This window comes from Geospiza fortis, unplaced genomic scaffold (genome assembly GCF_000277835.1).
Source record: "Geospiza fortis unplaced genomic scaffold, GeoFor_1.0 scaffold10, whole genome shotgun sequence".
NCBI classification, from domain to species: domain Eukaryota; kingdom Metazoa; phylum Chordata; class Aves; order Passeriformes; family Thraupidae; genus Geospiza; species Geospiza fortis.
In genome coordinates, this window is record NW_005054326.1 from 186992 (window position 1) to 209832 (window position 22841).

Consider the following 22841-nt stretch of genomic DNA (forward strand, 5'->3'; position numbering starts at 1 on the left):
AACAAAAGCCCAGTATTAATAATAGATTGGCAGCTGTGATGATGAGATAACAGCTGCTTTGCACACCAAGAAAGGCAAGAGCAGCCCATGTGTAATGCTATCCAGGTGGCATTCTGCTCAGCGCTTATCTCTCAGAGTGCCTGGCCGCCTGCGGCGCCGACTGGGTGGCTGTGGGGTTCCACCAGTGTGTTTGCTGGCAGTGGCTGGCAGGAACAGCCTCAGGCAGCTGGCTGTGGTTATGTTCAGGAAGTGGATTTATGCCAGGCTTCTGCAGCCATGTAGGATATGCCAAAAATGTCTTGTTGTTACCCATATATTGCTGTATGCTTTTGGAAATATTTTACTAAAATCGTACAGAAAAGAGATCTCGTTTTCATTTCACATCCATGAGGATGTGAGCTGAGGCCAGGGAATTCATTGCGTTGGTTAGGATGCAGCTCTACAGGAAAGAGAGGCAGGGAAGCAATAGACAAAACTTGAAGCTGTCTTCCAGCCTTACAGAAGGATGGATAATAAGTGGTTTTGTGTTTAGGGAAGATCAAGTTACTTTGTGGGGTGTTTGGTGACTCTAGTAGGTGGTAGAAAGATGATCCAGGTATATCACATTAAGTCAAGACTCAGAAGTGTTCATTATAAATAATTTAGACAGTCTAGTCTGTGAGGATGGATTACAAAGATGTTTGTTTTCTGGAGAAGGAAGTAATTCCCCCAGCTTCTTACAGCTGCAGCTCCAAATGTGACCAGGAGGACTGGAGCACAGGAAACCACAGACCTGCTTGGTGCCTGGACATGCAGTAGTGAGGGACACTCTCCAAGGGTCCCCTTTACTCTGCTGTGGTCCCCAGATACTTCTCTGAGATGCAGATAAATTCCCAAAGCCCCACATCACCCTAGCAGTGCCTGCTCTGCACTCAGGGGTGCTGTAGCAGCTGCCCCAGCCCACTGGGAATATGTACAGGCTGAACATTTACAATTTAATTTGAAAGGGAGCTTCTTTATTTACTCCTTGATTTTCACTACATGTGGCAGTGCCCAGTAGGAGAATTCTGCCTTCACATCCTGCATTTCCCTCTAAAATCTGTTATGACTTTTGCTGTGAAGAGCTTTGCTCAGCAGCCTGTGTAAAACCCCAAGCACAGAGAGGAGCCTGCAGCTCATAGGATACTGATTTGAGAAATGTTCAGGGTGGATCTTTGTGCAATGGTGTCTTTCATGCTGTTTCTCACCTGCCAGGCCCACTGGAATTCAGAAGCAATCATCACTTGCTGTCCCACTTTAAGCCCATCTTCAGCTTTAGAATATCACTCTCCCTCCCAGCTAGCCTGGCCTCTAAAGGAATCAGGAATTAGTTCAAACATCTCCATTCTTAGCTGTCCCTCTCCCCTGTTCTTAACCCTGATGTGACCTATTTTCTTCCCATTCCCTTGACAAACTGGAATACTGTAGTTGGTACCTGAGCAGGCATTACTTACGACAAGCCTCCTGCCACCTCATGAGGAACCTGCTCCTCCACCGGTGGCCAGCACTTGCAGGCAGCATCGTGCTCTTCTCCAGCGTGTCTTCACATCCAACAGCCAGCCTGGCCCTCGGCCCCACAGGGAGAGGGAATGACCTTGTAGCCTGCCTGCCAGGTCCTGTAGAGGGAAAGCAGAGCTGAGCAGATGACATTCACTTCCCTGGGTGCTGAGCTCAGAGCTGTCCTTTCCCCTCCCCAATTAGTGTTTTGCTTTTGAGGCATCAGTTCTGTTTTGGAGGAGAAATGGAGGGTGTTTCAAGAGGCACAACATTAATTCATTTTGAACCTCGCGGTGCAGAAATAAAACCTGATTCACCTAAGTGCCAGAGAGAAGTTTGTGCTTGAATAGCCTGCCATGGTAGCTTCATGCATTAGCTTCATGCTCAAGGTTAACCTGATGAATTGCTAAGGTGACCCTGGCAGGGCAGCAGAGTCCGGCTCATTCCTGTCGCCTCCACGCAGGCTGGTGCCACCTGTGCATCCTCTGCCTGACGCACGGCTCAGGCTCGCTGAGATCTGGGCACCAGCGGCTGCCAAGCCGCTTCTCTCCCCGCTCCTCCTCCCCCCCTCCACCACACCCGTCCCCCCACCCCCCGTGCCGTATTCCCTACCAGCACTTCCTGTCTGTTTTAAGGTAAAATGGATGTGGTGGCTAGAGCAGCACAGCTTCAGCTCCGGGGTTTCCCACTGCAGCAACTGCAGGAGCTGAAGAGCGAGCGAGCCTCGGAGGAGAAGGATAAGGAAGGACCTGAGGCGGGGGAGACTGAGTGGGAGTGTTGAAAAGAGAGGAATTGCATCTTAATTAGTAGAAGGAAAAATCCTCAGTCTAATTAGAAACCCAAAGACCATAAAACTCTCCCCTGACAGTAAGTGACTGACAACAGGTTTCAACTTCCCTCCCGCTTCCCTTTTGGATACAAGGAGGCAGGAAAAATGAAAACACCACAAATCCTTCTGTCCCCCTGTGTACTCTCTGACGTGCCACCCACAGTCACAGCAGCAGACAGATGGACACATTTCAACCAGAATACAGAAATAAGCCATCCTCCATCCCCTCTGAGGGGATCTGACAACATCCAGGGTGGCTATTTTAGCTGGGTGCTGCACTGCCACCAGGACACTCTCCCCACACATGTGCCAGGTGCCTACCCTCCCCCAGCTTCCCAGACTGATTTATTTTATATGGGAATGTAAACCACCAGGAAATATTAAAATTAGCATCTTGATGAAAATTGCGAGCAGGTTCAGTACCTAGACTAGCACATTTGCAAGGCTATTTAGATCATTTACCTAAATGCCAATGCACCAAACACCTCTCATAGTACAGAAACCAATTCAACCTTCATCTGCTGCAGCCCCCCACTCCCCAAACTGAGCTGGAGCCCTTTCTCTGCAGTTCCCACTGAAGGAGAAGCTGCAACAAATAGCTGTCCCCATTTGGTGCTTGCGCTCGACCTGACCGAGAGACTTCCAGCCTCCCCCACAGAAACCTCTCCATCCTAAATGCCATCCCTGAAGTCTCCTGTCCCTGCCTGTCCATATGGAAAAGGAGAATGAAAAGCTGCAGGCACTTACCTGGAGGGGTTCTGCCTGCAGCCACTTCCACCCGAGTCCCCGGACACTGCCCAATTACAGCCTCTTCCTTCCCTCTCCCTCCTTGACTCTCAGTCCCCAGCAGCAGCTTTCCGTGTGCTCTATTTAACTCCCTCCAGCACTGGAATAAACGGCAGAGTTAAGCTGACAGCCACAGAGCCTTATCTGCCTGCTGGATAGCGCCAGTCGATCAGCTCCAAATCCCGTTGCCAAATGATCACGTCCTTGCTCTCAGCATCAGGGGCTGCTGCCTGCCATGCTCTGCCTTTCCCTCTTCCCCACCTTCACTCCATCTAACTTTGTCAGGGTTATAGATAGCTCTGTTCCTTGTGCTCTTGCCTTTTGGCTCTGTTTTGTAACACCCCATCTGTATCAGCTGGCTTCGCTCCAATTAGGGGGGCTAAGCAATTTAAAAAAAAAAACAAAAAACAAAACTAGCTTCCTTGGGTGCTTTATGACACGGTTTCCCTCTGTGGTGTCCCCTCAGCCCCCACTCAGGCCATGCACTGGTGTCTCTCCCAGTGCTCTGTGCAATTCATCCAGGCTGTCCCCAGGCAGCAGTGGGGGCTGAGGGCAGGGCAGGGCTGGCACACCGAGCGTGAGGATGGGGACAGGGTCAGGGTCCACCCCCGGCTCCTTCTGCTCCAGCAGGGCAAGTCCAGCTCTTGCACTCATTTCTGGTACCTCACAGGCGCCTCTTGCCCTCAGGCAGCACCAAGGCTCAAGCAGAGAGTGCAGGGTGGGAGGAGCAGCCATGTATAAATAAGCCTTTTCCCTATGTTTAGAATTTATTACAGTGCATAGTGATTAACACCTGTTCAGGCTTTAATGTCAGTCTCCTGCACTGCAACATGCACTGAGATGGAGGGGCCTTGATAAACCCAAGATTATTTTAAAGCATGTCACATATATGCCACACTCCCCACTCCATAGATAGCAGCCACCCTGTGTGCACCCATACACGTGTTTCCAAGACTTAAAAGCAGCTACCTTCATGTACAAATGCACAGTCACCAACCTAGCTTACATTTACAAATGTGTGCACGGAGCTGGGCTTGCACATGTTCCAGGGACTCTTCTGTAACCCATATTTATTAACCTCCATGTCTTCCACAAAGCTGCCTGTTTCTCCAAGCACGCCATATGCCCAGGTGGCAGAGCAATAGATTTGGAATACATAGAGGTTCTTGGCCGCTGAAAGGTGAGGGTCAATGAGCTTCTGCATTTATATCTTGAAGAAGTATGTTCATAGAGAAATTTTAATTCCAAAGATCCAGAAAAAAACCCCAGTTTCTCCTACGCATCTACTGCCCATAAGAACATTATACCCTTAGTGATTAATATTCCACAGTCAAGAGAGAGCAAGGAGGCAGAGAGGATTTTCAAGAGTTTCTTTTTTAAAGGTTTCCTCTGACTTGTCTTGAATTCTGACTTAATTAGCAGTTTTCTTGTGGCCCAAGAGATGCCTTCTGCTCTGCAGAGCACCGGGCCAACTGCACTCACTGCCAGTGCAGCACTGGGAATGTGTAATCCTGGGGCAAATAGCACCTGCCCACACCTCCAGCCTCTCCAAAGCAGCACCAGATGTGTCTGGCTGCTTTCAGCCTGACAGCCAGGGAGTTTTCCAGCAGCCAGCACTCTGCCAGGCCTAGGAGTGCTCCCTGTATGTCTCCAACTCAACAAGAGAGGCACCATGCCATCTGTTCTGAGCTTGCCTGGCATTGCTTCGGTTTGGGGGCTCAAGGCTGGTCAGCACTGCTGGAGCTTAGAATGCTCTGAAGTCACCCAAGGGCTCCACAAACCAGGCATTTCTCTTTCTCATGGGCTTTCTAGATGATTCCTTGTCCCTAGAGCAACATGTCAGCTGAATGCCCTGTTATCCATGGGGCACAGAGGCCAGAGCTTTCTTCCATGTGCTTGGAGCTGAATGTCTTTGCACATTCTTGAGAAAGCAGGGTTGCCTGTGGGGCTGGTGATGGCCTTTTCCTATTACTGTTTCAAATAGGACAGCAAAAGACAACTTTTTTAGTTTCAGCTCAAAGCACCAAAATGAAATCATCCGTTTCTGGCCCATGGGCTCCAGTGGCCAAAAATACACCGAGCTGAAGTGCCACTTGGACATTTGGCCTGCTGTCAGACTCTAGAGGACTCTCTAATGAGGATTCCCCTAATTAGACTGAGCAGGGAACTGGGGGATGCTGAGGGGATTGTAATGACTCCGCAGCACTTGCCAGGGCCTGAGAACTCCAGCAGGCACTATTCCTGCTCCTCTGTGCCCAGACACCAGTCATGTTTGCAGTATCACTCCAAAGCTTTTGTGGGGAGGGTCCCAAGGAGCATGCTAGAAGAGTGGGGAGGGTTTTAGTTTGCTGTATCCAAACACTGGCTTAGTAACTCTTCCCAGTTCTGTGTCACTTTCTATCCAAAGCTTGCCATGTGCTCTATGAATGGCTCTTACAGTAGCTGTCAGGTGGTGTTATTTTGTGTTTAATGACCCCCAGAAGTAAGGCTGAGGTAAGAGCCAGTAGTGCTTCTGCTCTGGGTAGGTGGATAAATCCATCCCCTTCTCCAGACAACAGCACTGAGGCTAGAGACACAGGGGACTGTGTCACTGGGATGAGACACTGTCAGAGACAGAGCCCAGCAACCTCTGTCTCTGATTATCTCTCCAAGTCCCTTGCACTAACCCTTGGATCATGGCTGGGGGATCAGACTCCGCTAACATTTTGGCTTATGAGCACTGGCAGGGCATGTGGGTGACCTATATTGCAGAAGGGTAGGTAGCAGAGACTGCAACAGATGCCAGCAATAAATTATCAGAAAGTACGCACAGACTTTCCTCCCTCCCCCACACTCTCCTTCATGGCAAAGTCCCTTTCCCCTTTCCAATGCTGAATTGCTTTAGCCTTTATCAGAAAAGCAGCAGCATAAGGGAGGGCACGGAGGACGCTTTAAGGAGATTATCTTCTTTCCTTCCCCTTTCCTTGTTGCTTTTAGGATCCATGTTTTATTGCTATCACCCCATAATGGAGAGGGACAGCAGTACCCTAGCATTTAGTGACCAACACGTTTTCTATGCATCTCCCTTCATCTGCCCTTGGTGGGGCAAGTGGCAGCAGAGACACATAATCTGTGTGGCCTGACTGCCACACCACAAGTGGCTTTAGATGGCATGGAGACCTCACACATTCAGGTCCTCCAGTAGACCTGCTAGTTGTGCAGATATTTGATCCCAAGAGGTGGCATTGTCTCAGTGGCAGCCCGTCTTTGTTGTCTCTCTGGAATGCAAAAGCACTCAGAGGTGGCAGAGAAGCTCAGCAAAGCTGTAGAAACATCCAGTGTGTGTCAGTGCTCCAGTGAGCTTCCAAGCTGAGGAGCTGGGGGCTTTATTTGCAGCACTTGCTGATGTATTAACACATATGTTCAAGATTTGTTAGTGTTGTGCTGTCACGATCAATGGAAAGCACATTTTAAATTCATACAAGAAACCCAGCTGCAGAAGAAATGGTGCCCTCTGACTTGCAGTGATCAATCACAGCTGAGCAAAACACCTCATCCAGAAAGCTGGAAAGCAAGCAGAAAAAGTGTAAAACCCACTTGGACTTGTAAAGGACTCTGCCACATTCCTGGCCTGATGTGAATAAAAACCTCACTCTTTGTGATATGAAAAGGTCAAAAAGCTTCAGATTTTTGGATTGGCAATGGAGGCACCTCTGAAATGCAAATGTGTTGATGGTAAAAAATGTTTCCTCCCCAGAAGCCTCCAAGAAAGATCAACTTTATCCCTATTTTATGGAAGGGTTAACTATGATGCAGGTAAAACTGGCTGCTGATTTTGGCTGGCTGAAATTTCAACTGCCTTGCTTTTGATACTTCATCATTAGTCCACATCAGTTCCCCACTCACTGAGGATTTTCAAAGCTGTCAAGTGCAGCATTTGCAGTTGGGGTTGTAAATGCTGTCCTGTCCTGCAGAGAGCATTTGTAGGCCTTATCAAAGCTACACAGAATAAAAGATTTTTGGCCAGGTTTTCCCAAAGTTTCCTGACAGGCCTGTGGCAAAAACAGGAGCGAAGCCAGTTTCTTGATTCTTCATTCCATAACTTAAGCAGAAAACACTATTCGCATCCCAAGCCTCCCTGACCAATGCACAGTAATGAGACTGGGAAATTCTGGAGGAGCTGGAAATAACCAAGGGCATAAAGCCTCAGCAAATCCTCAGAGAAATACAGAGCAGAGGAAGGGGAGATGGAGAGGGTAGCACTTCTGGGAAAGACTCAGATTGCTGTGGAGATGTGGAATTCCTTGGGAAGCTGTGGAAGCAGGTGGAGAGAGCGGGATATCCAACCAGGAGTGACAGGAAAGTCCCAGCACAGCGAAAAGTGTGGCATATGGAGGAGGCCCAGAGCAGCAGCAGGAGGAGAGCTGAGGGGGCAGTTGACAGGAAGAAATCCAGCCATGTGTGTGCCAGCATCTTCTCCAAGTCCTAGGGAACGCGACAGACCACGTGCATGTTTCCTCCCTGCAGAGCGGAGGCAGCTGAGAAGGGAAGCGGGTGAGGGAGTGGGAGAGGGGCTCAGAGGAGGGACACGTGAGCTGACTACCCAGTTTCCTCCTCTTTTTCTTGCCACGGGGTGATGTTTTTGTTCTTCTCACACTGTTGGCAAAAATTGGTAACCAAGTGAGATGTGGAGGGGGGTTCTACATGAAGGTTGAGATAACATTTTCTGATCCAGCCGGGAACAGTTGGCTGTGGGTGGTGGCTTGTCACCAGCCCTGCCAGTTCTAATCCAGATCCCAGTTTTTCTCATTCTCTCAGCTGTGGAGTGAAGAGCCATCCCTACAACTTTAATTTCCTGCAGGGGTTAATCCCATGGTAAGTGGTAGCTCAGGCCTTTAATCCTTTTGCTCAGTCCCTTGACAGAAGGGCTGCAGGTCTGAGGGAGGCACCCTTCTGCTCCCAGTTCCCCCTCTACACCCCACGAGCATCTTCCAGCTCACTGGCATTTAAAATGCTGCTCCCTGCTTCCTGGCAAGCCTATCCTGGGGCTGTGGGTGGGTGGTACAACCAGGAAAAGGTTGCAGGCAGAGAAGACAGCTTGGTGGGAGATCCTGGTTCTGTGGTCCTCATTCCCATCACTGTTGTGCTCACAGGTATTTTCTGCACTTCTTGGCTGGATGGTGCTCTGAATCCCAAAGTATTCTCTTACTTGTTTTTATTTGGGTGACGTTCAAGAAGGAAGGTGTGTATGGGCCCACATTTGTGAAGGATTCTCTGAGGGGTCAAAAATTTTAACATGGCCCACTACCTTCCCTGGGTCTCTTACTTAGAGTCAAAGGATGCAGCAGATCTTTAAGAGGGAAGGTGCCAGCCTGTCTGAGATAAGAGATACATTTACACTACCAGAGTAGTAGATGGAGTTGCATCAATTTAGCAGCAAGATAGAAAAATGTAAGTTTTTAATCAATATGAGCTCTGTCCCTGGACAGAGGCAGGCCAGATTTCTGTTGAACAGCGTGACCAGACTTCCAAATCAAGGGCCTTCCAGATCAATATCAAGAGACCCCTGTTACATCTTATGGGGGTCAAGGCACTTCAGCCATGAGCCTTTTCTCCTTGTGGTTTCTCATTCCAAAAATGAGGCAAGCTTTTACAAGCCTGGGTGATCCCTTGCACACAAAATGCCCCACACTTGCTTGTTTCCCATCATTTCTGCATTAGCCCAAAAACTGGTTTTGCTTTTTTCATTGCCTGCATTTTGAAGTACACTGGGTCCTTGAGCTCACTGGCCTTCCTTATGCTTGACTCTTGTTACTCTTTCTTCTGGTGGAGAAGCCAGCATGGTGAAGAACTGCTGCCACCAAGGCTGCTCCCCCTTTTCCTCACTCCCCTCATTGGCTGTGCTTCCCGGGGTGCCAGGCTCCCAAAATGAGCTGCAAGGGTAGTGGCTTGTCACTTTGGCTGCTGGAGCAGGAGGAGAGAGGCAATAGAAAACACTGGAAAAATGGAAGAACTTAACTAAGGTGTGACAAGGCTGTGCCCTGGGCATGTCCAGAGCGGTAGGGACCATCCATGCCTGCACAGTGGTGGGGCAGACCACAAGATGCTGGCAGTAAAAATCCTCTCAGCTCTTATCATAAGGGGATCAGCAAGCCAGCATGCACATAGCTCCTGGCAAACCTCCTAAGGAAAGGCTGCCTCTCATCATTCCCACACAATGCATTTGTACTGGACTCTGAAGGAGACCTTTTTCTGCCTTAGTGACTTGCAGAGATCTGCCTCACTTGGTTGCCCCTGTGGCACAAGGTTGTTGGTGCTGCCTATAAGAGCCTGGAGCTGTTCTGCTGCCCCATCATCTTCCCAGAGCATCCAAGAGGGGCAACCCTGCAAAGTCCACACAAACTGCATGGGATCTGGGCTGCTGCCTTCCCATGGGGTGGGAAGAGATCCCTGGGACACATCTATGCTTTTTACAAGCTGGGAACATTGCCCATAGCTCAACAAGACATGGTGACAGCTCTCACAACCCAGAGCTCCAGCCAGGATCTTTGGATGCATCTGGGTTAGCACACAGATCACAGCCTCATGCTGCAGAGCTTGCCGAGGCTGAGGAAGGTCTGCAAATTAGATGTGACTTTAGTTTTCTGTGGGGTTTGCAGCCACAGAAAAGATACCTTTATGGCAAAGTCACATCCCATCAAAATCACTAGAAGTGGTGTGGAGAGCAGGGCCCACCTTCAGCCCCTCTGCCCCACACAGGTACCTCACAGCAAAGTCACTTTGGGCAGTGCTGGCACTAGGGAGTCTCACCAGGAGGGGAAAGGCAGCCCAAGAGATGAGTGCCAAGCCCAGTTGCCTTGAACAGCTCATCTCCAGACTCAGGGTGAGGTCTTGCTTTTTTATCCCTTGTGTGAGAGCATGGTTCATGGGGAAGGAATCTTCCCAGCCTCCTTGAAGTGAGGAGGAGCATGGTAGCAGGGCGTGACTTCCAAGAAAAACTGACAGGCTTTTCTTGCAGTCAGTCAAGAAATTCTGACTTGTGTGGCTTTGCTGTAAATTTAAGTCTCAGTCCTTCATATGATGGGTGTGGGGTATTTATGCAGGGCATAGACAGTCTCTTGTATTCCCATTCATAAAAATATAACGAGGAAATGGTTATTTTCATTAAAAGAAAAAGAAAATTGCCGTATCATAAAATAGGCTTGCAAAGCCAAGGACTTAAATGTGAGCTTATATTTGCCCAGCCTTCATTCAGCCACTTGCATGGATGCAGCACAGCACTGCCTATGCTCACCCAAACAAGCTCTATTTCTTTTTTTTCACAGGACCCTGTCCCATACTCAATGCAAAGGACACATGATACTCAAGCAAACAATGAGGATGTTGTAATAAATAAGGCTGGTTTTATATGGTCAGAATTAAATATTAAACCACAGTTTTGGCAGGAGGCCACAGTCTGTACATTCCTAATTTTGCGGGTGCCCAACACGAGACCCTAGGGGCCATTTTGCAGAACTGCTGAACACTCACAGCTGTTTTCCAAAATGCTGGCAGCTTAGCCAGCAAACTGGTACAATCTCAAGGACTCAATAGCCAAGAGGTCCCAGGCCCTTGTCCTGCACCTGCTGCTCCTTCCCTGTGTGGCTAAAAGGGGAAGTCTCTTTTCCCTTCAAAACCAGGAAAACCGCCATTCTCTGTTGCCTCATCAGGAGCATAAATTCTCTATCATCAGCAACAAGGCAACTGTAGCTGCTAACATCTTCAGAACAGCACAACACAATGAATAGTGATGTATTGCCTGCAGGGCTTGCTTGGCAGGCAGTAAACAAATAAAAGAGACACACATTTTGCAGTACCAAAAAAAAAAAAAAAAAGAGCCCCCTGCTTCACTCCTTGAGCACCATGTTGCCAAGTACCCTGAATGAAGCAGATCATGAAAATAGTGTGTGATCCTACAGTCAGGACTGTAACCCAGTGCAGTGGCATGCTGCCTCCAGTACCAGTATTTTCTAACTTTCAACTGCTTGTTTTTGAAATATTAATAATATATTTCACGTAATCCAGCCCCTCACAGATGAAGCAACTTTTTCTTCCCTGTCTTGAGTCTGGAATTGAACTAGTTTATAGAAAAAAAATGCACATCTTCTTGCTGTTATCATCCCCTCAATCACAGAAAGCTTTTTTGTGAGCCAGCATTTTGGTAGAGCCACAGCAGGAACAGGGTATGTGTGACAAGGTATTTCCCTGCAGCAGGAGGAACATCCCAGAACTCCCACTCCTGCTTCTTTCCAGGGAGAACTGAGTGTGTGTCATGGTGCAGCATGCTGAGGCACTACCCAGCTGGCCGGAGCATCCCAGTATGGTCATCTGAGCTATGGTTTGAGCCACCCAGGACTGGGACAGTTGTCAAGCAGTGTAAGCAGCTGCTTGTAACCAAACATGGCAAGTGAAGGAAACTGCCTGCTCTGTCTTTTGACTCAGCAACAGGCAAAAGTCACGGAAGAACTACCCAGAAATGCCCTCCCACAGGCTCAAGCCTCTCCCCATCCTGTTCCAGGCTCTGTTCCTCCCTGAATGCTTCTGTCCAGGTATCCTTGTGGCCCTGTGCTGACCCTGCCGGCCCTACGGACACACAGCTCTGCCTTCATCAGGCTTCTGTGGTGCAGAAAAGCCTAGAAAATCCTTTCTGCATCAGGCTTGAAAAAAAAAAGCCAGAGGAAGGGCAGGAAGCTGGAGTGACTCTTAAAGATGTCTGAGCTGAGAGTGCACCTTGTTAGTATGTGACATTCACTTTGCTGGAGGAAAGGGTAAAGCTATGATCTGGTATAAAAATTACATAAGAAGGCTTCCTCCCTTTCTCTTTGCAAGCAGCCCCTTTGCTCAGGGTTTACCATAATTCCTCCAAGTGGACAGGATGCACTAACAGAGGCAGCACTGATGTCTGACAGGGAGACAACTCCCGCAAGCCTTGCGCTCATGTGGAATAATTCCCTTGCAAATGTTGTTTGCCCACAGCAGTTAGAGGAAAATCCACCCCTGCCCTCCCCCCCCCACAGATTTGAGCCACAAAGCTCAGAAGAAAAATGGTCTGCAGTTCTGGAAAGGCTCCCTTCTCCTCACTGCTAGGAAGGTCCTCTGCTCTGGGACAAGTCGCTGTCTGTGTTTAAGGGTTCCCCTGTCTTTTAAGGGTTTCCTTCTCCTGCAATAGCAGCAGCTCTGGTCCTTCCCCAAATGAGATCTGAATTTCTCTCTCCACCCTTGAGTGGCAGGTCAGACTCTCGCAGCAGAGCAGCGCTGTATCGTGCCCACTGCCATTCCCATCAGGGCTGTGCTGGATGTGGCACATTCAGGTTACCTGACAGTCCACGTGGTGGGCCTGGGGCCCAGCTTGGGCATGACCTGCTTGGAGCAACAGCTTCAAACACCCTCTCTCCCCAAATGAGGAGAGCTCCAGTTTAACATGTCGCTCTTAATTAGCAGGAGATGCAGGGACAGTAATAAACTGGTCAGGCAGAGGGAGAAGGAGGGGGCAGAATGCCCTGTGTGGGATGTGTGTGTGTGCACGTGTCTGTGCATGTGTATGTATGCACACAAACACACAGACACACTGACAGGCTAACACTTACATATATATGCTCCTGTCCACAGTGTGCTTTGCCTCGGCTCGTTTGGGACCTCATTGTCACCCTTTCCTCCCAGTAGGAGCTGGAAAAGGCTGTGAAGCTTCTCTTTGCTCTGTTTCACCCACCCCCCTCAGTGCTTTGCCTTCCACCCAAAAGTTCAGAAATCACAGGCTCAGCCTGCAGAGATGCTGAAAGCAACTCGGGACTTATTTTTGACTCTACTTGTGATTTGGCATCCTTCACTTCATGTCCTGTGGTCATGTCCATGAGCACACACCCCCACACACTTATCCACATACACCCCCCCATTCCTAAAGCTGTGCACTGAGTGCTGAACCTCTTCGATTTGGGTCCATACTTCTCCATTTTAGGGTGTTCTTACTGAGTCCAAAATGATAGCCAGCAAAGCCATCACAAGTCAGGAGAGTGGCACTTCTCATGCTGACCACTGTGAGAGCCCCGGGGAGCCGAGAAAAGTCAGGGCTCACCAGGTACGGGGTGACCCCAGCTCCGAGTTCTCAGCCTCCGAGCCGCACCGGAGCCGCCTGCGGTGCACGGAAAACTGCCGGTGCTGTTCTCAGCTGGGAGAAGTTGCTGCCGGCTGCCTGCACTGAGACTGGGCTGGAAGCAGTAGGAACAAGCTCTGCAGCAGGTTTGCCGTTCCTCTGTCCGTGGGTCTGGCACAAGGGAGCCTTTGCGCTGGGCTGAGCCGCCCGGCGCGCAGTGCTGCCCAGCCTGCCGCCCCCTCCCCGGAGAAGCCGCTGCCCGGGGGCAGCCCCACTCGCCTCGCTTAGCCGGGGATGGGGGAAAATTCAAAAGGGAAACGGCTTTACTTACCTCTCTCAGGCTGGAATGGACCCTGCTGTGAGAATGGCAGCTCTCCCGGCTGTCTGAACCCGGTACAATCCCAAAGCAAATCCAGCAGAAAGTGCCGCTGTTGTGGACCCTAGCTGGCAGGAGCCCTCCCTAGCCAGCCGCTGGCCTCGCGTGGAGGGCAGGGGAGCCGCACAGCGAGATGACAGCGTGGGAAAGGGACTGTAATCCTCCGTAAATAATAAATAGGGGGAGAGAGAAAGAGAGAGAGAGGCGGGAGAGGGAGCGACTGTGCGCGGTGAAGTGACAGCTGGGGGTACATCTGCGATGGCAGCAGCACACGCACAGGAACGCGCGCAGACAGTGCAGAGGAGTCACCCCGCCAGGCAGGCAGGATCTGCTCCCAAACACCCAGAGGAAGGAGCTCGGGAGGTTTTCATTCCTCTCGGTGCATCCTGGAGAAAGGGCAGTTGCTGTCAGTCCCTGTCTCTCCCTCATCCCGCCCTTGCTGCCATCCCTCTTCGGGTGCCAGGAGCCGAGGGGCTCGAGGAGGGCTGAGGAGATGCCAGGGCGGGAGGAGCTCCCCACAGCCCCTGAGGTGGTAGATTGGTCAGGCACAGGTTACAAGGGAAAGCACCGAGCTGAACAGTTCCTCCCCTCCCTCCATCTCTCCCCTGCTACAGCTGATGACAATAAACACACAGAGAAAGGCATCAGGATGAAAAGGGACGAGCCCTGGCTTTTATATAGGAGCAAGGAGCGATGGGGACACAGCAGGGGAGAACCCGGTGGGCTTGGGAGAAAGGCACCTCCTTCCCACCCCCCTTCCAGTGCTCCAGAGACGGTGGTGGGGAGGCAGTGCATCCAACAGGGAGACATCCGAGAGGTGCCCGCCGTGGGCAGCACAGCCCTGTGTCTGTTTCCTTAGGGATTCAGGGAAAACTTGAGGGGTGCTGTTAGGGGGTAGCTGGGACAAGGGGAATGGGTGAAAGATCCACAGTTTGTTCCCGTGAACTTTGGGTGCAGCAGAGGGTGTGTTCAGCCACAGGTGCATGCGTCAGGTGCTGACATTCATCAGTGACAGGCATTCCCTGCCCTCCCTGACATCACCTGCTGGTACAGGGATGCAGTAAGCAGCCAAATCCAGCCCACTACCACCATTGGGATTTCCTCTGTGCTCTCCCATGGGCCCCTGTAGCCTTTCCCCAGAAAATCAGCTCCCTATCTTGCCTTTCTCAATATTGATGAGGATGTCAGTAGCTCGCATTTGCAAGAATTACTGTTTTGTTGATCTACTTAAACTGCCCCTTCTATGAGGTCCAGTATCATAAAACAGGCCTACTTTGGCTTTTTGTTCATTTTAATGAGTCTTGAAGTTATCTTTTGAAGTGAAATTTTTAGAGGACTCAAGTAAAATTTCAAGTTACTAACTCAAGAGGGAAAATAAGAATATTTCAGAAATAGGGACTAGAAAATGCAAATGGATGGTACAGGCATGGCTGTTCTGCTGTTCTGGTACCTTCCTGTTGAATCACAGGTTTTATGTAACCATTGGACCAGCTACCATGAAAACAGGTTGTGAATGGCAAGGTAAACCTTGGTAAGCACTCTGCAGGATGCAGTCTTGAGACTTTGTTATGCCTTTTTATTGTGCAGCAGGCCCAAGAATTAAATCTTGGGGAGAGCTCCTTATGTGAACAACATATGGATAATCAAAGAGAGGAGCAAGAGACTGCAGACAGAAAGAGGGGCAAGCAGAGGATGAGCTAATGAAGCAGGCATGCTCAGCACAGGGATGAACAGGTGGAGGGGAAGGCTCTTCTCTCCACGGTGACAGCAGTGCACAGCTCCAGGGAAAGCCCAGGAGCTGCAGCCATGGCTTTGCAGGCAGGGTGGGGAGTGGCAAGTGGTGCCCAGCTCTGGGTACCATGTCAGCACGGTGATGCCTACCTGTGCCAGGTGTTCAGCACTGCTTTATTGCATTGCTGGCCTGCTGCAGTGGCACAGTGCATGTGAGTAGGAATAAAACTGTTAGCCATGGTGTCTCTGGGGACTCTGCAGCAGCCACTCGTCATTTCATGGACGTCAGATCTTCCTTCTGATGCAGTGTACCCTTTGCCACCAGAGCAAAAAGACTCATTAACAATCAGTTGTTCTTTATTCCAGTTTTTTCCCCTCTCACTTGAGCTATAGCAACATCCTTATCTCAGACTGGATCACTGCTTTCCTCCTTTCTCCTTGACCTCACCAACAGTGTGAAGACACAGAGACGACTGTTACTAGCACTGAAGGGGGGTTCATTGTGGCCTGCTTCTCCTCAGCTCCTATGTCTTACTCAGGTCACCCAAATGTGTGAAAGTTTCTCACAGTTCTTGCCAGCAGCTGCCACTTTCTGTCCCTGCCACTGGCCACCAGTCTGACCCCACAGGTTTTCTTCTGCATCATGTTGCAGGCAGCTCTGTCCAGGCTGGGTATGTGCTGCTTATGCCTCCTGAGCAGAAGCAGGGATTTACAACCAGGGACTAAACCTCTCTGAAGAACAATTTGAGGCCAAGTGTTCCCAGTGGCAAAAACATGAGCCACTGAGTAAGTCTGCTTTGCAAGGTTAGTTATGTGGGTATCGACTCCTCTTCAAGTCTCATGAAAACTGTATGTCCTGGGTAATACTCAGTCCCATTGATGTGATCTGCTGTGATAAGGGGAAGGACTCTTTCTTGAGCTGGTTTGAAAGGATGGATTTATTTAAAGCTACGTACCAAATTGGGTGCGTGGGCCTCATGGGACTCAGCAGCAACAGCACCGCTCGCCTGCTGTCATGGCGTGTCGGTTTGTCAGCAGGGCACCAAGCCAAACCATGCCTGCCACAGCCTCGCTGAAGCTGGGCAATCTTCACCCAGGCCAGACTCAGCCCTGTCCTTCCTCCTTTGTTTGCATTCTTTGTCCTGTCTGGTTTGTGCTCTGCGAGGCTTAGGGCAGTGCAGCTCTACAGAATCATTCCTTTCCCCCACAGACAGGCAGTCAGATTCAGTTTACAGCAGGGAGAGCTGGATGAGAAATGTGCCTCTGATACATGGGATTTGTAAGATGTACCAGCAGTAGGAATGTGACAAGGACGCTGGTATAAAACACAGAGCTGATGCCAGGTGCTAGGGTCTCTGTACATGAGGCAAGAAAATATACCATTGCATACTCCAGTTTTAATTCAGACCCATTTGAATTAGAGCATCAGATCATACTGTTAGCTTAAAAGCACCCACACGGCATGATTCACATTTAAAGGATCTGTTCCCCCTTTGAAGCTCCTTTTAATTCAGAGGAAATCTGTAGAAACAGCAATACTTCATCCTCCTGATATTGGTGGTTGTGAAAAAGGCCCCAGATCTTCCTCCCTGTATTACTTTTTCTCCCTCACTTGCACTTTATATTCTATTTCAAGGTCCTGCTTGAGGCTGTAATTCCTCCAGAGCTCTTGGATTCAACTAGTTGACACACAGCCCAGTTGTTCCCCATCACCACGCCAGGCTGTGCACGACTGCACTGGTTATTGTGTGTGCTTGTAGGCAGCCTACCCAGGGACAGCCAGCTTGTCTTGTCAGGGAGACCCTGCACCCTTCCTTCTCCTCTGCAACTATGCCTTAATTCAGGAGCATGATGCTAGGAATAGAAGGGAAATTAAGCCAGGAAATTAGGACACACTTCATTAAGAAACACACATACACATAGAGTTCTGCTTAGCCCACCGTGCACTAGGCTGGGACCAGGTAACAAATCACTATTCATAATCGACTTCCTGTCAAGTGGCATTCATTATTCTGTGCTTTTGTAGTGGCTTAGGAAAAACCTAAATCTCTGTGGTTCCCCCTTGAGACAGGTGGGTTTTCAAATTAATCCCTTCCTCACTGGCCTACTTTATTTCTGATTGATGCTGTGTGGTATAAGAGTTGAGGCTGGGGCGATCACAAACATCCGTAAAAAGACAAAGGCAAAAGCTCATGCAACCCTGGGAGGGCGTTTGGGGGATTTCTTTTTTTTTTTTTTTTTTTTTGGTGGTGTTGTTGGTTGTTGTTGATCTGTTTGTTGTTCCCTGTTTAGTGTGAAGGAAATCTCAGTACCTTGGTACGGTCAGTGTCCCCTTTTCCTCTCCCTTGTTAAACCTCTGACTCTCACTTGGCAGTCTGACTCAGCGCTTACCATTCACACTTGGAGGCAGGTTGCAGTTGTGATTTCCATCCCATCACCTTGGGCAAATATTTACTCTTCCCAACTTTTATTTGTCTTTAATGCTTCTCTTTTGATCTTCCCCTCTTTTTTTTTTGTTCCCTGCAGCTGTGGGTGTGCAAATAAAGCTGGATTTGCTGCAACGCAAGTTTTGGATGGCCATGCAACAGGTAAGAGCATCAGCAATCATGCAGAGACACAATTTAGTGCTCTTTGTCAGCAAGGTCAATGCTATGTTACATCACATATGATGGCATTTTAATGAGGGCTTTTGTGGAATTCATATTAAGAGATTTATGAAGTAGATTAGTTTGAAGTCACACATTTCTGTAATCCTTTGACAGCACTAATGCTGTGTGAGCCGAGTGTCTGTTCTGCAGATGCTGTGGTGACAGTGTCAGCATCCTGGCCTGGCATTAGCTGTGCTGCATGTGACACATTTAATTGTAGAAATATGCTTGTGCTCATTCAGCCTTTCAGAAGACTCATGGAAATCTGCAATTTTGGGCGCGCAGAAAAAAAAATCTACTGCCTTCTCTTATCATCTTGATAATGATAACAAAACGCTACCAGCTTGCCAAAATAAAAATTATTTGCTCCAGGGATAAGCTTTTGATGTTGTCCTAATATTAGATACTCTTCTGGACTGAAGAAAGCGGAATAATTAAAATAACTCCCTTGGTCTGGGGAGCAAGACAAATGAAACACCTTTCCCTCATCACCCAGGGGCTTTCTTCCCAGCTTTGCTTTCAGGGGGGTGTGCTGGAGGGGTAAGCATGACAGGACTGTAGCAGCACACAGCAGAAGCAGCTCTCTGCTGTCAGGAGAGGGAACTGTCATCAGACAGGGATGACAGAGAAGGTAGGAGGGCAGGAGCATCCTCGCAGGTGGGGATCACATAAACCTAACCTGAGCTAAAAAGATTTCTGCAAAGCACATGAGCGATCCTGAAACAGCAACAGAGAGCTTCATTTTAAACACCCTGCTCAGGGCCATAGCCAGGCAGCTCTCACACAAACAAGCCCTCATGGGTGTTAAGTGAAGCTGGGAGGCCTTATGAAAGCAGGTGAAGGAGGCCTGTGTGCCAAGTGGCTGTGAGCTGTGGCCCTGGTAGGTGCTGGTGTGAAAAAAGGCTCCATGTGCTTTCCTAGCATGTGAGCACCATTGGACAGAGGAATGGCTAACAGATTTTGTTTTCTGTCTCTCTCTCTCCTGCCTCACTGATGCTGTGCTGCTCTGGATGTCCACGCTGTGCCTCCCAGCCCAATGACACTGATGTAAGTGGACAAAAGCTGGGGACAGGGAGGCATCCTGGCATGCCTGGCTAGGCTTCCTAATTGTGTCATTTGTGTGCCAGCGTATCATAGGCACTGTCCCTTGTCTGTAGCCTCTGGAGAGGGTCCAAACCTGTCACAGGCTGTGTTTGTCTTCACAGTAATTAAGTGTCTTTGGCAAAGCTTAGAATGCTCTGGGTCACAGAGACCTGACCAACAGCAGGAGGATGCTGTGAGGTGGGCTGGTCTCTGAGGAGGGAGCAGCAGGTGTGATCTCAGAGAAACCAGGGAGCACAGGCTCAGCTCTGCCCCCTCTCAGGGGCTCCCTGCAAGCTGCCAGTGCTCTCAGAGCAGGGTCCTGGCTGTGCTGCTGCTGCTGCATGGCCAGCCCAGCACCAGGCACTGCTGGAACTTCTCCAGGTCTGCAAGTGCAGTGGCAGTGAGACTCAGCCCTCACACTGCTGAGGAACACGTGTGAGACACAAGCCCTTCTTGTGGAAAACCACTGTGGTTCACCTGGGTTTCTGTGCTGATATCTGAACCCTGGGCTCTGAATTTGTTATCCCCCAAGGCCATAACTGTGGTTTGTTGTGACCATGTTTCTCTGCTGACCAAAGGAGAGAACCTGCCAGGGTGAAGCACAAGGTGACCTCTAGGAATACATCCAGGGAAATAAAACAACCATGTGTTGCTTTGTGGTGAGGCAGGGGTGAGATGGTGCTTGCAACTGTGGATAAAGGAATTTTTTTTTTAAAACCATCATCCCTAGAGTCTCAAAAAGCCAGCTGGATTCAGAGTGTGAGCATGTGATATTGCAAAGCTGTGGGACTTGAAACAAACTCGGGCATCTCCAAACCTCCTCTAAATTGAACAGAGGGACAGAAAACTGGTTTTGTTCTGCAAAACTCAAAGGGGAGAAACAAATTCTAACTGAAAGTTACAGTCTTGTTGTGGTCTGGAATGGTCAATTTACCTCTTGTTACTGAGAATCACCCAGAAAGGTGGTTGGATTTTATGTCTGAGGGTTTTGAGAAAATAGTGGGTATCTGGCTGAGAGCAGACAGGCTATGTGCTATGTCAGTGTCCTCCCCCGACCCCAGAAAACCTCTGGCAGGAAGGGGACTCCATGCACAGAAAAGGCAACACTGTGTCAGCTTTCTTCCCTCTGCTAGTGGAGAAAATAGAATTGAAAAATAACACAAAGAGACAGACACATGCAGCCACAGCAAACTCTGAACAATTATGAAATCAATAAGCACCTGAAGGGCTTTGTTAGTCACCGCTTAACCCCTCATGTGCCCACCCAGTTCAGCGTTGTGAAACACATGTCAAGTCCACTACGCAGAAATTCTAAAAGAAAGAAGTGGATGCTGCCTTGGGCTACATGTGCACCATTCACATCCTATTTTATCATTAGCTGTCTGGAGAATAAAGAAACCAACAGCAACAACAACAAAAAAATCCCTGCATGAGAAGAACCCTGATCTAAAATACCATGCTATGTTCTTAGTCCAGATACTAACAGATGCTGAAATGCATGCTGGTTTCTCCCTGGTGCACAATAACCTTTGCTTTTGCCCTTTCTTTACAAGTGCCTCCTGTGCTTGGAGTGCACAGGTCCTGCTGGGCACATGTCAGGGAGACAGGTGCAGGATCTGAGCCCTCAGGAGAGGGGATGTTGTTGGTAGAGGTGGGGAGCTGGAGTGGCTGACCTGGGGGTGCTGCCAAGCTTGTCCTGGTGGAAATGGCAGCTGAATTGCAGAGCTGTCTGGGATGCTGTTCTGCAAACCTTTAGCCCAGCAGTCCCAAGGGGGAGACAGTAAGATGAGCTCATGCCATGTGCTGAGGGATGCACTCAGTGCAGGTGGCTCCGGCTGCAGCTGCAGGTTGAGCTCTGGGAGCCCCAGGCAAGAGGCTGTGACCTGGCACTGACCCTTTGCACAGCAAAGGGCACCACGGGGACATGTGGGACAGCCAGGTGTCTGGCCACCTGGAGACACAGCAGGAACAGATGTCCCAGCAGGATGACCCCAGATGGGCCCCCCACATGGGCTATGAGGGTATAAAAGCTCAGTTTCCTTTGTTTGGGGCCCCTCCCCAGAGGCACAGGCTTGAGCTCTTTCTGTGTTACTGCACCATTAATAAATTGCTTTAAGGTTCTGATGTCTGAGACCCTGCTATGGGAAACCTGGAGTTGAACAAGTAAGGAAAACTTGTCTGGCTGTGTGAGTGTGGGGTGTATGGGGAGTCAGAGACCTGTGGGGTCACTGTAGCTGCTGCTGCTGCCTCAGTCCCAGCAGTGAAAGCCTCTGGTGGTGGGGGAGTGACTGCCAGAGCAGCTGCTGCATGGTCAGACTGGGAAGTTTCCTTCACACCGTGGTTAATTCTCTGCTTTCCCTTTGCAGTGCAGTGGCTTTGATGGTGCCTGTCCACTCAGCTGTCAGGATGATGTAAGTTGCCTCAGTTTCTTCTCTGTACCTGTGGTGGGTGTGATTGACCACCTGTTCTGTGGAGATCTCTGTCTCCCCAAAAAAGGCAGTGCCTGTTGTCTCCTCACAAGAGACTGCACAGCTGGGGGGCAGGATCTCATAGTAATGAGACAAATCTGCAGTTTAGGTCTTCCCCCCAGCTGGGCCAGGGCAGAGACATTGGGATTCCAGACAGTGAAGGTCCATCTCCTTCAAATGTGTCTCCCTGGCATCCCAGATCTTCCCAAAAAAAAGTGGCTGGCAGCGTGACATGCATGCTGGACACTCTCTTTGTGTTTAGGCCACTGGTTCAGCCTTGGTATCAGGAATATGTGAGACAGGAGCTCCTCTGCCCTGAAAAGTGAGATCACCAGAGATTTTTTTGTTGTATGTTCATGTAGGATTTTCTCTGCTTCCTAGTTTTCCCTGCAGGTTGCAGGAAAGGGTTTTCATCTAAACTCTGTGCCTCTCTTTCCTGCTTTGCAAAATAAAAGTAGATCAGCACTGATACTCAGTGGTGGGGAGAGGGTTATTTTGTGAGTGGTTATAAAACTCTGACATCTGAAGATGGAAAGTATTAGACCCCCTATACTAAAGAGAAGAGCACTACAGATATCCTGTCTCTTCCTGGAGGATGCCTTGCCTTAAGTGTGGCTCACAGCCTGCTAGGCCTGCACAGAGCCCCAGCTAGAGACAATCTCTGTCACAGCTCAGGGACTCAATACCTCAAAATGGAGGCAGAGAGGGAAAAGAATTGTGTAAAATTCATGGTAGCTGAGCTGTGGGGCTTGGCATGGAAATGCCAAGGCTGTTGGCATCATCACAAACCCACACTGCTCCATCCTGAACACAAACAGGGGAAAAGCCATAAAAGCCATCTTTAATATTGCTCCTCTTCCATTTCTGCAGATTCTGAATTGTTTCCTCATTGACAACAATGGCTTTATACTTGTTTCCAAAATACCTGAAGAGGTAAGAGAGCATAAGAGAAGGAGGAGAGTGGGGTTTGCTTGTTCCTGAATAACCCACCAGAGCTGGTTAAAACAAATGAAGTTGAATTGTGTAATAAGGGTGGCTGGGTGTAATTAAATTAAGCTGCACAGTGAGGGGGAAGACTCCCAGCAGAGTGACAGCACATCCTAGGTGAGGAAGGAGTTTGCAGCGATAAGGAAGGAACTAGTCAAAATATCTTTTGATCAGAAGAAAGGAAATTAGACTGTTCCCTTGGCACAGATGCTATTGAAAGATGATCTGAGGGAAGGGAAGGGAAGGGAAGGGAAGGGAAGGGAAGGGAAGGGAAGGGAAGGGAAGGGAAGCGGAGGAGGGAACTGATGTG

General features: G+C 49.5%; 2 protein-coding genes across 2 annotated transcripts in view; one reads left to right on the forward strand and one right to left on the reverse strand.

Moving 5' to 3' along the window:
* The window catches only part of LRTM2 (leucine rich repeats and transmembrane domains 2), a 22594-nt gene extending 8756 nt beyond the window's left edge, over nucleotides 1-13838 (reverse strand). Inside the window, exons 1-2 of the mRNA XM_031057046.1 lie at nucleotides 13570-13838; nucleotides 1473-1634 (exon numbers count right to left, since the gene is read on the reverse strand). Coding sequence (XP_030912906.1) covers nucleotides 1473-1539 — 67 coding nt within the window. The 5' untranslated portion in view covers nucleotides 1540-1634; nucleotides 13570-13838. The remainder of the gene's footprint in view (nucleotides 1-1472; nucleotides 1635-13569) is intronic.
* CACNA2D4 (calcium voltage-gated channel auxiliary subunit alpha2delta 4) overlaps nucleotides 1-22841 on the forward strand; it is a 116313-nt gene that overhangs the window by 75240 nt on the left and 18232 nt on the right. Inside the window, exons 28-30 of the mRNA XM_031057045.1 lie at nucleotides 17872-17933; nucleotides 21443-21487; nucleotides 22415-22477. Coding sequence (XP_030912905.1) covers nucleotides 17872-17933; nucleotides 21443-21487; nucleotides 22415-22477 — 170 coding nt within the window. The remainder of the gene's footprint in view (nucleotides 1-17871; nucleotides 17934-21442; nucleotides 21488-22414; nucleotides 22478-22841) is intronic.